The following is a 15039-nucleotide window of genomic DNA, read 5'->3' as shown; positions in this document are numbered from 1 at the left end:
AAGAGGGGTTGGGAGAAACAGAATGGAAAAGTAAGGCCAAGGGACAACATCCTTTTCTTCTACTCTGAAAGGCTGTGGTAGAAAATAATTTTCTCCTGATCCCCCAGTGGATAGAATAGCTGGGAGAGTTTTGGTATTAATCTGTTTGTTGAGCAAACAGAATGGCATTGCAAGGGGCTGAGATTAGGAAGTGGGGCCCCTAGATGGGGCCTCTCACTTGCTCCTTGATCATACACCTCACGAGTCACAATCACTGCAGGAGCAAAAGTCAGAGCTCAGTTTCGAGCAAGAAGGGCATTCCAGGCAGAGGAAGGTAAATTCCCTCAAATCAAAAGAACCTTCCCTTAAAGAAGGACATCTGTGGGCCCCTTGAGAAGGAAGCTTCATTGTCCTAGAGGAGCTAAACTGCCTGTGAATGGAAGAGGAAGAAAAGGGGCTGGTGATCATTTCCTTTCCTTTTCTCCATTGTCACAGTATGGATGGGAAGGGCATGTGCTTCGGAGTCAGGCAGATCCTAGTCTGTATCTTGGCTTTGCCAGTAACCAGCCGAGTGATGCTGGGCTAGTTATATAACTATGTGCTCGTCCCCTCCCACCCTTCCTATTTACCTTGAAGACCCCATGGATGAGTCTAGGGGACGGAAGAGAGCTGCTTTGAACAGAATAGGGAAGAAGATAGAAGGAACATGACAGGAGGAGCATATTAGGGGGAAGAGGCCGTGATTTGCTGACCTTGTCCCTACACGGCCTGCTGGTGTCCCCAAGGTCATGAGTCTTTGGGAATAGAGAAGTAAAGGAGTTCAGAGATGAAACGCTTCCGGGTCAGCACAAAGTTTATTAGCCCCTTCTGATCAGAAGGGCCCTTTAATGAACAGCACTATTCCTGACATACCAGGCAGGAAACAGTCACATGCACAGGACCTCATTTTCTTTTATGCTGCAAGTTCCATCTGCAGCACATCGTGGAGCAAGGGCAGTTGTTCCCCGGGGTTTCCAGTGAGCGGGGAAGGTGGGAGGTTGTCCAAAGTCCCATGATAAACCTTCAAGGTTCTAAGTACCAGAAACTTGGTCTTCGTCCAGGTACACACTCAGGACTAGATACCCTTCTTTCAGGTAAACAAGAGATTGTACAAAAGAAAGGGGACAATATCTTAATAGAGAGATAGCTAAGACCTATGGCTTCTCTTCCTCTGTAAAAATACCAAACTCTGTCCAGTACTATAAAAGCAAGTCCTAAATTCCCAGCTGCCTCACCATCCCTCCAGGAATGATTTGTCTCCTCAACACTGGAGAAGTGGAGACTAAGCAGATGAGTCAGTGTGCAAAATGTCATAGCACATTAGATGGGCAAGACAACTTTGTGGGGTGGCATGGATGTGGCCAGCTAGGTGGGGAAGACTAGCAAGAAGAAGTCTATCCTTTCTCTCCTTCTTCACGATGGAGCTTCACATGGCGGGGTGAGGCAGAAAGCGCTCAGCCACTGCAGGAAAAGAAGGATTTTAGGACTTGAGTCAGGAGTGAAAAGAAGAAAGGGAAAGGTTCTCCTTCACATAAAGGAGCCAGAAGAGAGAAATGGAGCCCTATCACATCTCTATCCCCAGCAAGGGCCGATGCCGGGTGTACCAGTTTAGCCTTACCAGCAATGAAAATGTTGAAATCCTTCCATGCTGGGAAACAGCCACAGCCTTGAAGCCTCCAAGTGGCCTCCAAACACCCTGGCCCACCTCCAGGACTCTCACACCTCCTCAGTACAAGAGGCAGCCTCCAGATTCTGGTTAGAGCCTCGTTCAGCATCTGCTCTGATTGGTTGGCGCCCCTTCCATAGCCACAGTAAGCTTTTCCCTTCTTGTCCCAAATCCCAGGGTTAACCCAGTTTAGAAGGGACACATGCCTAATTTCCCAACCTTGGAGAACATTATGATTTTGGGGGTACAAGGGACAAAAGACAGGGAAAGAACAGAGAAGTGTCATTCCTAGTAGTCAGAAGGCATTAAGGACCCATCCGTCTGGAAATGGCTGGGGTGGAAGATGTAAGGCTCATCTGTGGTACTTTGCTCAGCCAGCAGTGGGTCACCATTTGGCATGATTTCTTCAATCTTCATACAGTTTCTGAAGACTAAACAGACCAGAGAGGGAAATCAGGCCCTGATCCCAGGCAAAGAGCTCCCAATCCAGCAGGGAAAATGAGGGAGGATGGCTGAAATCTCCGGACAGGGCCTGAGTAAGGATTTGAGGAGAGGAAGGAATGGGGGATGGGGGAGGTTTGTACATTTCCAAATAAAATGAATCACCAGAATATGAGTCTCTGGCCAATGAGGAGCTTGAAGCTCAGCTTTTTCTGTAATGGGAGAGGTTGGAGAGTTGGAAAAGGGAATGGGTCACCGCCTCCCCAAACCCATCTCATCACTTACTTTCCATATTCTCAATGTTCAAGTTTATCAGATCATGGGGCAAATCTGGCTCTGGCTCAGGCTGTGATAAAGGCTCCAGCTTGACCTTTGGTCCCAGGTTTGATTCTGGCATTCTTTGTGGTACTATGCTTGGTGTGAGCTCCAGAGTAGGCTCCAGCACTGGCTGCAGTGCCAGTTCTAGCATAGGCTCCATGGTAGGCTCCAGAGTAGGCTCCAGCTTGACCTCTGGGCTCAGGTTTGATTCTGGCATTCTTTGTGGTACTATGCTTGGTGTGAGCTCCAGAGCAGGCTCTAGCACGAGCTGCAGTGCAGATTCCAGCATGGGCTCCACAGTAGGTGGCAGAGCATGTTCCAGCCTGGGCTCCACGGTAGGCGGCAGAGCAGGCTCCAGCATGAGGTGCAGTGCAGGCTCCAGCATGGGCTGCACGGTAGGCAGCAGAGCAGGCTCCAGCCTGGGCTCCACGGTAGGCGGCAGAGCAGGCTCCAGCCTGGGCTCCACGGTAGGCGGCAGAGCAGGCTCCAGCATGAGGTGCAGTGCAGGCTCCAGCATGGGCTGCACGGTAGGCGGCAGAGCAGGCTCCAGCATGGGCTGCACGGTAGGCGGCAGAGCAGGCTCCAGCCTGGGCTCCACGGTAGGCGGCAGAGCAGGCTCCAGCCTGGGCTCCACGGTAGGCGGCAGAGCAGGCTCCAGCATGAGGTGCAGTGCAGGCTCCAGCATGGGCTGCACGGTAGGTGGCAGAGCAGGCTCCAGCATGGGCTGCACGGTAGGCAGCAGAGCAGGCTCCAGCCTGGGCTCCACGGTAGGCGGCAGAGCAGGCTCCAGCCTGGGCTCCACGGTAGGCGGCAGAGCAGGCTCCAGCATGAGGTGCAGTGCAGGCTCCAGCATGGGCTCCACCACAGACCCCAGATCAAGCCCTGCCTCCAGCAGTGGCTCTAACTCCAGGTCTTGCCCCAGCTCTGGTACAGGTGCCAGCCCTGGCTCCAGCTCAGGCTCCTGTGGTTGTTGTAGCTCATCCACCTGTCTGGATACCCCAAGACAAGGGGCAGGGCACAGTGGTTTAGTGAAGTGGAGAATGGGATAGTAAGCAGAGGCTGTTTCTCTAGTCTAAAGAGGCAGCAGAGCAGAAGGGGAAGAGTATAAGCTTAGGAGTCAAGCTGGCCAGAGGTCATATTTTACCATTTACTACCTGGGTAACCACCTTAGGCAAGTTCATTAACATCTCTGAGCCTTTCAGAGGCTGTAAAATGGGAACAAAACCTACTAATACTTGAGAGGGAGTAAGGATGGCTAACAGCAGAGCTTCAGAGTCTGACAGATCTGGGTCATTTACTAGCCATATACTTCACGTATGCCATGTCACCACTCTAAGCCTCAGCTTTCCTCAGCTGAAAACAACAGTGACAGTGTCTATGGCACTGAACTCTTGCGAAGAGTCAATAAATGAGGAAATGGACATCAAGCCTTTAGCCCAGTGCATTACACACAGTACGTTTTCAATAAATGTGGTAATAATGATGACAACAATGATGATGGTGACCTACTCTGATGGGCTGTCATAAGGATTAAATTAAAAAAAAAAAGGTTTAAACAAAAATCTAGTACCGTGCTTGGCACCAATAGGTACCCTGTAACATCAGGTATCATGACTGTAATTATCAGGTACCCCTGTGGAGACAACGTAAGAACAGTAGCAAGAAACTATGAGAAAAGAGAGAGACTGGAGGAGCAAGAATAAAAGCTAGAAGTCTAGGGCATGTGGGTCTGTAGAGAAGGCTGGAGGCAAATTAGACACCAAGAACAGACAACCAGGGGAGGGGGGGGAAATTAAATAAATAAATAAATCTTAAAAAAAAAAAAAAAAAAAAAGAGAGAAGGCTGGAGGGACTAAATTGGGCCAGTTAGAGTCACCATATCAGCCAAAAAGGATTAGGGAAGATGGACAAGGAGCATAGATCTCACCTGTTAGAGACCACAATGAGCCTATGTTTCAGGTATTTCCTCTGTTCCTGGAGATTAACTGTGGGGGGACACACAGGACATGGGGGGGATCAGTGAGCAGTTTGGACACACAGCCCCAGGGTCTCCCTGTGCAGACAGCCCTGAAAGTCTAGCTCCCTAATAACTAGCAGAGTCCCAAGGACAAACCCCTTAACTTCTCAGGCCATCGATTTCCCCATCTTTGAAAGGAAGGAGTTGGATTAGTGGCTGGCTGCGGATCCCTGCAATCAAGCAGTCAAGTGTGTCCACGAGCCCCACCTTTCTCCTGGTAGTAGCGCCCGAAAGCCTCATCCCGGGGGATGCGGGGGTAGAGGAAGCACAGCGGGTTCTCGGGTATGTTCTCCTCAGCGAGCAGCTGGTAGTGGCGGATGATTTCGGTCAGCGGGAGGGACTGCAGCACCACCTTGGTGTAGGGCTGCACAGAGTGGATCTGTACTTTGTCTGGGGGGTGGATGCAGGATCAGGCAGGCTGGAGGGGAGAGGCAGGGCCTGGGAGATCCCCACCCTGCTCGTCCAACCCCAAACCTGCTGAGGGCTTCAGGACAGGGCCAGGGAAGGCAAGGGCAGGAAGAGGGACAGAAGGCAAGCCAGGGAGGAGAGGCTGTGGGAATGGCAGGGCAGCTGCGAGTCTGACCATCGTCCTGGTGCTCCACCCAGGAGCAGGTAATGCCCCCTTCTGCGGTTTCACTGAAGCGCAGTAGAAAGGTGCCAGAGATGCTCTTCTTCAGCAGTCGGCGCTCCTGGCGCCGGCTCACAAAGCCCATGATGCGGCTGGAGCACAGGAAGTGGCAGTGAGGTCTTCTTGCCTCCCTGCCCCGGGCGCCACATTTCAGCCCTGGCTCTGCCACCCGTAACCTGTTCCACCTTGGCTGAGCTGCTTCATTTCACTGACAGTGCCCACCTCCCAGTCTCAAAGGGGAGGGAGGATCTGGTGAGATCATGTAGATGAAAAGCTCCTGGTAAGGGACAGGGTGCTACACAAATCGGCAAGAGGTATGGTGGAAAGAGCACAGGCTTGGAGTCAGACAGGCCTGGATTCGAAGCCCAACTCTGCCCTTTGCGTAAGTTCTTTAATTCTCTGAGCCTTGGTTTCCTCACTTGGAAATGAAGGGGGCAACATCCTCCGCTCAGCGTGTTGATAAGGATCAAATGAGAGAATTCATGAAGAGCACCCAGCAGCCTCTGAATACAGTGGGTGCTTCACAGAGGCTGCCTATTTGTATAACAACAACCATTACTATCATAAACGTGAGGGGGTGTGACCTTGCATCAGTTTACTTTCTCCGTTCGCCACGTGAGGGCGCACAGAGTCCACCCCGAGCCCAGGGAAGCAGCTGGGGCCACCAGGGCAAGGGTGACTAAGACTTACCCATCATTCCACAGATCCTTCAAATGGTCATGTACGAGGTCCAGAATTTTGTCAAACCATGTCCAGAATGGTAGCTTGCCAGGGGGGCTCTCTCGCTGAAGGATTGGAAAGACAGAAGGAGGTGTGGAGTTGCCCCTGGGGTGAGGAAGGAGTAAGAGGGGAGGGCTGGTATTCAGGTTAGGGGCTGACTCTAGCTGCAGGGGACCCAGGACCTTCGCTACCTTGGTGAAGTCGGCCCAGGACAATCTCGCGCTCTCTGTCTTAGAGTTCTGCCCTGTGGGACAGATAGCCACAGTCAGATGATGGAAAGGCCAGGCCACAACCCCTGGGAGAGAAGGAGACAGAAGGCCATGGTGGCCTAGGGCTGGGGAGAGGCTGAGAGCAAAGGAGGAGACTGGTACCAAACAGCTTTTCCCTCAGCATGCTCAGCTGCTCCTGGTTGAGGCCGCGGTCGACGTAGGAGGAGAACTGCCAACTGAGAGCAGGGCCCAGGAGGCTCCAGGGGGCCCCCGGAGGGCTGGAGAAGAACTGCTGGTTCTGCAGGGGTGGGAGGAGAGCAGCGTGGCTCAGAAGGAGCCCTCACAATAAGCTTCCACGCCCTTCCTCCCCATCCTTCACCTGGCTGGCGGCAGCCCCCTGCCCACCTCCTACCTGGGGGGTTGAACTGAGCAGGTTGAACCAGAGAACCGAGGCCCAGGCGATTGAGAGTTGGTTCAAATTAGAAATAATCACCACTGGGAGGGTGTCTGTCTGGGGAGAAGACAAGGGTCACAGGGGAGGGGATGTGCCACTTCCAGCTGCAGGCACTTGAGGACAGGGAGGGAGGCTTCTGTTTTTCCCTCCCCCCACCCTTATGCCTTCTCCCACATCTAATCCAGATCAGCCTGCCCTCCATCCTCACTCACTTTCAGCTCCAGCTCCAGACCCTGGTAGGTGTATGTGACCACAAAGCTGATAATGTGCAGTTCCTCTGTCACACACAGCGGCCCCTGGGAAAGCCACGGATGCAGTGACCGGAGAGCCTTTGGTAAGGCCCTGCGGTCACCCAATCCTCTGTCCAGGACTCACCTTATTGCTGCCCTTTCCTGAACCACTTGCACGTTGCTCCACTAGCGTCTGAAAGGGGAGGAGAAAGAATGCCAGAGTGAGGATCCCATGGTCCCCGGAACCCCTGTTCAGCCCTCAAGGTCTCCCAAGTGCTGGGAACTTCCCTGGCCCTGTTCCCTTGGATTAAAAGTCTAAACTACTGGAAATTCTTACCAGGTACCCGAAGTCCCAACTTAAGCCCTGCCTCTGCCCCTCCTCAGGGGTCAAAGTTTTCCGATTTGAGGTCAGAATGTTGAATTTCCGGAAGCTTCTCCAGGAGAAAAAAGACATATGGGCAATGGGAGCAGTTATTCTACAGACCCAGCAGGAAAACAACACAAGTCCCACTTCACTTCAGACTTCCTTTTCTTTTGTTCATATCCCCCACCCCAATCCTCCCTCCTCCTCCTCTGTGCTACCACCAGGGCCGCCGCATGTGGTTGTGCAGGTCATGCGATGCATAGTTGTTTGCAGTATCCTTCTCAGACACCTACCCCTGTATTTGAGGAGGATTCCTGAAAAGAAACACACACACACAAATATCACTGGGAAACAAAACAATGTAGAAGAAAGAATTTAGTCTTTGGGATCAGACAGACCTGGGCTGAAACCCAATTCTGCAGCTCACTAGCTTTGTGGCCTTGCACAAGAGATGTGATCTCTCAGAATTTGTACAGTGATTGGTAATGCCTAACTCATGGGATCACTGTGACAATTAAATGAGTATTTGACAGGCTGCTTGTCATATAGTAAGTGTCCAATAAAAGGGATAAGGTATTATTTCTATGAGGTAGCAGTTAAAAGGGAAAACGGCCCCAGGGTCCTGCATGAGGAGTGGGTGAGTGGGTGCCTCCTCCCATTCTACCAGCCCATGTCTTGGCCACCCATTGTCCCACTTTCACCTGCCCTGGCTTACCTGTCAATGAAGACTTCCACTGTCAATGACTCACTGCCTTCCTGGAGCCTCACCAGCAGCCTGCAGGGAAGGAGAGTGGGGTGGGGGGAAGTGGCCAACTTCATTCTCTGGAAAAGCCAGATGTTTGAAAAATATAAGGGAAGGGATTAGAAGAGGTTGGTGGATAGAGGGGATGTTCTAGAAAGCCAGACAATGCACAGTGCCCAGAATAGGAAAGGGGGAGCAGAAATGAGTTCCGCAACACCGACCTTGTTCGGACCATGAACTTGCTGCCCGTCTTGAGGATGAGGGGTCGATGGAGAATTTGGGGCATGCAGGGTTGGGTTTCTACCACAAAGGCACTGGGGAGAGAGGTGTGGAGAAAACATACAGCTCAGGATCTGCAAGAATGGCTCTGCCCTCTGTCCCTCCCTCACGGTCCTTCCCTGGCCTCAAGACCTGTGGAGCAGACGCTGTAGCAACTCGGTGACCTGGGCCTCCCGCAGGTCAACCCCTTCAACCAGGGGGTCATTTTCATAGGTAACCAGGAGACGCAATCCCCTCAGCTGCTTCAGCAGTTGCCGCAGGTGAAACAATAGCTTTGCTCCGTCCGTGAACCTGGGGGATGGAATCCAAGGGCGAAGGAATTGATGAGTTTCCTGGAGCCCCAGTGCAGGCCGCAAGGGCTCTACTTCAGCCATGGGAAGAGCTAGCAACTGACTGGAGCCCAGAAAGAACACAAGAAGCATATGTAAGATCATTGAAAAATGATTCATAATCTAAGAAATAAAAACCAGGGAAGTGGATGTGGCTCAAGCAGTTGGGTGCCCACCTACCACCTGGGTTCAATTCCTAGTGCCTCCTAAAGAAGACAAGACAGTGAGCTGTTGCAACAGGCTGGGGCAACAAGCTGACACAATGAAGGGACACAAGGAGGAAACACAATAAGAGATACAGCAAACAGGAGCAGAGGTGGCTCAAGTGACTGGGCACCTTCCTCCCAAATGGGAGGTCCCGGGTTTGGTTCCCGTGCCTCCTAAAAAGAAGACAAGCACACAATGAACAGACACAGAGAGCAGACAGTGAGTGCAAGCAATGGGGGAGGTGGGGAGGAGAGAGAGAAATAAAGAAATCTTAAAAAAAAAAAGAGAGAGAGAAAAGAAACAAAAATCAAAGCCCCTTTCACATATATACCAGGATAAAAGATTTATTATTGTTGTAATAGCTAACTTTTATATACTTGGTATGTAAATACTATTTATTATTCTAAGTGCTTTACACATATTAATGCATTTAATCAAACCAGGATATTATAACACTACCACCAGCAAGAAAAAAAAAATACACACTTTAACCCAAGATAATCTCTTCTCAGAATTTATATTAAGGAAATGACTAAGGAGGTAAATGAAGATGAAGCATTGTTGAAAACAGGAAGAAACCACCCGTAGGCTGCAGTTTGCCAGGCCTGTACTAGACAACAGATAAGTTTGCAACTGCAATTTAAGTGCTGATCTCTCTGCTCTAAGCCCTATATTTCTGATCTTCTCTTTACAAGAAAAGTGGTGGTAATTTTTTTAAAGTTTAAATTAAAATGAAATTTTTCATGAGAAAACATTTAAAAGGGTAGGTATTTTTCAAGCTATATTGAAGGAAGTCTAAGTTATTGTTTTCTATATCACAATAAAATACATATGAAATATGTGGTACAGCAGTGCTCCAAAATGTATTCACCAAATGCAATGAATGTGCCACAATGATGAAAAGGTTGTTGATGTGGGAGGAGTGGGGTGAGAGGGGGGTGGAGAGGTATATGGGAACCTCTTGTATTTTTTTAATGTAACATTTAAAAAAAATAGATTGTAGGAAAAATATATATATACTGCTACTCTTTTTAAAAAAATGAAATTAAGAGTTTATTGGGAAAAAAAATAAGAAATTGAAAACAATCTAAATGTCCCCAAAATAGGAATTCATTAATTAGATTATGTTACCTCTGTAGAGGGGACTATTATGCAGCCATTTAAAGTAACATGGATAAATATTATTATATACTGCTAAATTAAAAAAAAACTCCCAAGTTTCAAAACAGTATAAAGCCTATAATTCAGTTTTTGTTTAATAATATTACAGTACCTAACATCTGGGGAGTAAGATAATACGTATCTTTTTTTTTCTTTTTTCATTTAAACCACTGCAGTAAATAAAAGGAGAAAATCTATTTCTCAGGTGATTAAAAAGGCAGGAGAAATCAGGTGTGTTAATCCAGCACTTTCAACAATGCAAGGCCTGGTCTCTAAGCCCCCTTGGGGTTAAGGATGCAGCAGCCAGGGAAGCTGGAATCATTCAGGGAACAGAGGAGTGAGGAGAGCAACACCTCTTGAGGGCAATGTGCTGGGCATTACAACTAGAAAACACAAGGGGCTGGGGAGCCTAACGGCTGGGAGGTGCTTCTCACCACTTCTCCAGTTGTTCCAGCCCAAGGGCCCGGGGGCCTCCAATGCAGGCTTTTCTCTGCTGATCTTTCCACTCCCCCAGCTTTGGCAGCAGTAGTTCAATTAGGGTAGTTAATCGGCCCAGCAGTGCCTTAGAAGCATCTAGCACCTCCTAGGTAAGAGATAAGTGAGCATCACACTTCTCTCACCATCGCCCTCCACTATCCAACTGGGGATGAGGAGAGAAAGAAGCCAAGGCTACGAGGCCAGGGCTCCAGACCCCCCATTATTCCCCGTTCCCTGCTGCCAACTACTCCCTCTGTCTCCTGCGGCCCACCTTCCTCCTTTTGTCCAGTTCATTGAGAGTTTCCTGCAGAAGCTGCTGATGTCTGGTCTCACGGGGATCCAAGGAAGAAGTCCTCCCTGGATGGCAGGAAGCAGGAATCAGGCCAGTGCACAGACCCAAGGCTCCTTCCCCACTCCTTCCTCAACAAGGTTTCTTTCAGCCCATCTAGAGCCAGGAGGGGGTTTTCAGAGGAAAAGGGGAACCAAGCAAAGCACAGGCACCTCTCAGTCCTCAGACAAATTCTGACTGGCCAGCTGTGCTTGGCCCAGAAGCCCACTCAATCTGCTGGGGAAGCTTGCCACACATCTCCACCAACATTCACTAGCTGCCGCTCGGCTGCACCTCCAGTCCCTGACCCGCGCTGCGTACTCAGGCACTTCTAGCTTTGCACAGCTGCTGGACTGTAGCCAGTGAGGTGTAGGTGAAGGTGATTATTGCTCACAGGAGGCTTTCCCTTCTATTCTCCTCCACTAAAGGCCTCCCAGAAGGCACCTGTCTTTTCTCCACCCTCAATAAGCTCCATACCTTGGGTTCGGGTGTTATATCGAAAGCAGAAGACATCCTGCTGGTCTTTCAGTTGGCTGATGGCCTTCACCAGCTTCTGTAGAAGGGATGGGACCCAGAGGACGCTGCTTCTGTGAGAGGAGGTGGGATGAGCCCCACCCATCCCAACTCCTGCCCCATCTACCAACCTCCATCATAGCCCTTAACTCCAGGATCCGGGATTCGATCTCATGCTGCTGGCTCTCCACAGGTTGTACTCTGGGGACTGGCTCACTTTGGTCCTGAAATAAGGAGCTCTGAGCACATTTCAGGCCTTTTCCATCCCGAAATTCAGGCCTGAATTACACCACAGGATGTGGGTGGATCCTATTTTGACAAATTCCCTGAGGCCTTTCCATGGTCCTTCCCTACTGCAGGAGCTCCCATCACAACCACCCAACTGTTCTCACCAACTGAGCCCTCTGAGCCTGGATCAGAATTCTTTCTTCTTCCAGAAGGAGGTTAAAGATCATCTCCGCCAATTGGGTGGGACCCTGGGGAAAGGCCTGAAATAGGATAAGAGAAAGCACTGATCCAATCCGACCACTCTCAATGACCCTAGACCCTCCCCATCAGTGTCCCCAGTACTTCTCCCTCCCCCTGTCCCCTTTCACCACTGGCTCCCCAAACCCTGACCCCTCCCAAAAGGGTCCCCTAGACTCTGTCCTTCTTCCTACCAGTGATCCCCCCAGGCCAGACTCTGTCTCCCTCTTCCCAGAGCCTTCCCCTCCCTTTTAACTTCCAGGTCCCATTCCATCCCCATACCCCTCCCCTTACTCCTCTACACTTAGATCCCACTTCTGCCCAGTTATTCTCAGCTCCTCTAAATACCTGAATGTCCCGGTAGAATTTTCGTAAATTGTGCTGTCGCAACAAGTGCTGAGAGTCTTGACTGCAGCGGCCACACTCATTACTCAGTTGGTCCAAGAAGTGGAAGAAGAGCAGGTTAGCCTTGGAATCATCGTTGCCCAGAGCAGCTTCCTTCCTTGGGACCAGGAGGGACAAGGATCAGTGCCTTTGCTAAGTCGTTGCTGTCCTGAGGCCTGCAGTTTTCTACCCTCAGAAGAAAGGAGCCACCCTACCCCTCCTCCCCGCACCCTACTGCTTGAGGCCTCACCAGTTCTGGTCTTCAATCCAGGCAGCCAAGTACTGGCGAATGTCCACTGGCAGGAGGCTATTTGAATAGAGCTGGTGCAGCTGATTCTGAAATGTGCTGTCAAGACTCTGCAGCATCTCCCACTGTGCCATTTGGGCTCTAAGTCTCAAAGATGGAGATTCCCAGTTGGAAAAATTTGCTGGCCTAAATCATCCATAGTCTCATGATTATTATTACTAGTTCAAAAATTTAAAATTATATAAGTAATATAAGTAAGCCTATTAAAAAAAATTAAACTCCACTTTGACCCCTTACTTCAGTCTTGGTCCCATCCCCTCCTCTCCAGAAGGAACTGCTATTATTAGTTTGTGTGTACTCTTCCAGGGAGCACTATTTAAAACTCCAGCATGTGGGCTGTTTTATTTTAACGGTAATTTTAAAACACATCAAAGTAGAGCTCAAAAGTAATAAAAACTACCTGACATTTGTGTTCTTACCTATCTCCCCAAATTAAATTGATTTATTTCAAATTATCTATTTGTATATTTGTTTCCGTTGGAGTGTTGAAAAATCAGGGGCTGAAACCCCTTTGCAGATAAAGTCGGGAGGGGGCACTCCAATTTAGAAGGCGCCGAAATACTCTGCAAGGGGTCCCTAGATTGTGACTGTCTCTTTTAACATACCTCCACGTCTCTCCTCTCCCCCCTGAGCTAAGTATCATTCTCATTCAAACCACCTGGAATTTCCAAAAATGCTTTTATAACTTCTGTCAACCTCTGATTTTCGATGTGGAGCATCAACTTTGTGAATGACAGAGAAATTTCACTCAAAACTGGTGTTTGGGGAAACGGACTTTGGCCCAGTGGTTAGGGCGTCCGTCTACCATATGGGAAGTCCCCGGTTCAAATCCCGAGCCTCCTTGACCCGTGTGGAGCTGGCCCATGCACAGTGCTGATGCGCGCAAGGAGTGCCCTGCCATGCAGGGGTGTCCCCCGCGTAGGGGAGCCCCACGTGCAAGGAGTGCACCCATAAGGAGAGCCACTCAGCGCGAAGGAGGGAGCAGCCTGCCGAGGAATGGCGCCGCCCACACTTCCCCTGCCGCTGAGGACAACAGAAGCGGACAAAGAAACAAGACGCAGCAAAAAGACACAGAAAACAGACAACCGGGGGAGGGGAGGGGAATTAAATAAATAAAAATAAATCTTAAAAAAAAACCACACAAAAAAACTGGTGTTTGCCTGTCACAGAGCAGACTGGGACCTGAATCCTTCTCACCACCTTTCCCCGCCCACTGCCATCTGATGTCTTTTAGGGAATTAAAACTTATTTTCTGTTGCAGCTTAAGCCTACCAGAGCAGAATACAGCAAGCACATCTGTCTAAAAAGTAACAGGATTTTATTACAAAGCAAAGGAAAACGTTTGGGGTGGAAGAGATTCTCTTCCACAGGCATGAATAATGAATAATCATGAGCTGCCATTTTACTTCTGCGGACTACAACAGCATCGACTGGACAGGGGCTTCTATTTTTCATTTTAACCCTTTTGAAAAGGGTTGACTTTGTAAACGATGCACCTGTATTGTCTTTTTTTTTTTTAAAGGAGGAACTGGGTATTGAACCCAGAACCTCTTACATGGGAAGTAGGCGCTCAACCACTCGAGCTACATCCGCACCCCACCTGTATTAATTTTAAAAACAAATTCAAAATAAACAACGAGGTTCCAACTCTTGAGGAACAAATTGGCTGGTATTAAAGAGCAAGGGTGCAAGCAAACCCTGAGATTTAAATATGAAAGAAAACCTGGTCTCCGGAAATGAATTGCAGACATTGAAATTAAAGACTATGACCCTTATTTTTCCTCCAGTATCTCACACTCTCTTAGGCACATATTTTCTACGCTATAAGTTTTTCTGCAATGAACTGAATTTTGTACGCGGCCTAAGGCAGTCTTTTGACCTATCTACGCCTCATAGTTTTTTGCGTAAAAAAATGACAAGAATAAATCGTATCTAGTTTCGGACATTTTTTTCCAGACACCGAACCAATGCAATGCCAGGTTCTGGTTCTCGGGGACTACAAGGAAATTTTTTGGGGGGGCGGTAAAGTTGAGGAGCACTGTTGAATGGAGGGGGAGATCCAGCGCGGAACAGGCGACGGCTCCTACTTCCACCTGGGGCCTAGGATTGCGCGCGCCCGCAGGTGATCCCCGGCGCCCGCCAGCCTTCGCAGGGAGGAACCCGCGCCCCCAGTCCCATTCCCGCGGGGCTTCTCAGGGGCCGTACCTGGCTAGGGTCGCAGTTGCGGCTCCCTCCCGAGGTCCTAAGCCAGATTTCCAGTTGCCAAACAGTGGTGACACCAGGGCTCCCGCCCCGCCCCGCCCCCGGCTGCCGCTCGCCGCTCCCTGGATCCCGCCCCTGCGCAGCAGGCGACAGTGGGAGGGTGAATTCCGGCGCTCTCTGTTGCGGCCGAGCGCCGAGACCCGGGCTGTCACTCAGCCAGGCCCCTCCTTGGCCTCCTCAGGCTGCGAGCTCATTGGTGCCGTCCCAACTCCGCCCACCCCGTGGGGCGGGACAAACGGCTCCGAAACCACACCTCAAGCTCTAGTGATTGGTGGGAAATTCCTCCAATCCGAAAAGCTCCGAAAGAGCGGAGGGAAGGAGTCGGATTCATGGAAGAGCCCGAGACCGAAACAGCTGATTTCCCAGAACGCGCGCCCTGGCTGCGGAACCGAGACTGGCCCTGGACGCCCGAGGCGCTGAAGACTCGGCGCGAAGGGGTGGGACCGGAATTTCGACAATAGGGATAGGAAGGGGAGGGCTGAGAGAAGAAAAGTCGTAATAACTACCATTTATTCTGCCA

At 50.2% G+C, this 15039-nt stretch overlaps 1 protein-coding gene across 12 annotated transcripts; it reads right to left on the bottom strand.

The window, feature by feature from the left end:
• Positions 1–814: 814 nt before the first annotated feature.
• On the bottom strand, positions 815–14915 carry STAT2 (signal transducer and activator of transcription 2). Of its 12 annotated transcripts, none has more exons than XM_058307961.2 (24): positions 14463–14915; positions 12201–12344; positions 11915–12068; positions 11494–11589; positions 11233–11325; positions 11066–11141; positions 10532–10617; positions 10218–10366; positions 8219–8377; positions 8029–8121; positions 7781–7840; positions 7359–7379; positions 7039–7135; positions 6847–6894; positions 6684–6767; positions 6430–6528; positions 6180–6315; positions 6000–6052; positions 5779–5873; positions 5044–5180; positions 4668–4850; positions 4371–4428; positions 2411–3432; positions 815–2115 (listed from the first exon to the last, which is right to left on the bottom strand). In XM_058307961.2, exons 2-24 carry the CDS (start codon positions 12329–12331, stop codon positions 1973–1975), a joined length of 3273 nt encoding a protein of 1090 aa, XP_058163944.1. In that variant the 5' UTR covers positions 12332–12344; positions 14463–14915; the 3' UTR covers positions 815–1972. The 12 variants fall into 12 exon arrangements, with proteins under 12 accessions (XP_058163944.1, XP_058163947.1, XP_058163948.1 ...); XM_058307964.2 differs by having other exon boundaries at positions 7039–7132; XM_058307965.2 differs by having other exon boundaries at positions 7039–7132; positions 12201–12338; positions 14463–14684.
• Positions 14916–15039: the final 124 nt, after the last annotated feature.

This window comes from Dasypus novemcinctus, chromosome 12 (assembly GCF_030445035.2).
Source record: "Dasypus novemcinctus isolate mDasNov1 chromosome 12, mDasNov1.1.hap2, whole genome shotgun sequence".
Taxonomy (NCBI): domain Eukaryota; kingdom Metazoa; phylum Chordata; class Mammalia; order Cingulata; family Dasypodidae; genus Dasypus; species Dasypus novemcinctus.
Note: the sequence above shows the minus strand (reverse complement) of the source record. Positions and strands in the feature narration are given on the sequence as shown.

Bases quoted from the DNA above. Each gene is read 5' to 3' on its own strand.
- STAT2 (XM_058307961.2), bottom strand. From the start codon at position 12,331: ATGGCACAGTGGGAGATGCTGCAGAGTCTTGACAGCACATTTCAGAAT. The intron at 10,618-11,065 runs GTATGGAGCTTA...CCTGCCATCCAG, and splicing joins ATATAACACCCGAACCCAAG to GGAGGACTTCTTCCTTGGAT. The intron at 7,136-7,358 runs GTAGGTGTCTGA...TTTCTCCTGGAG, and splicing joins AATCCTCCTCAAATACAGGG to AAGCTTCCGGAAATTCAACA.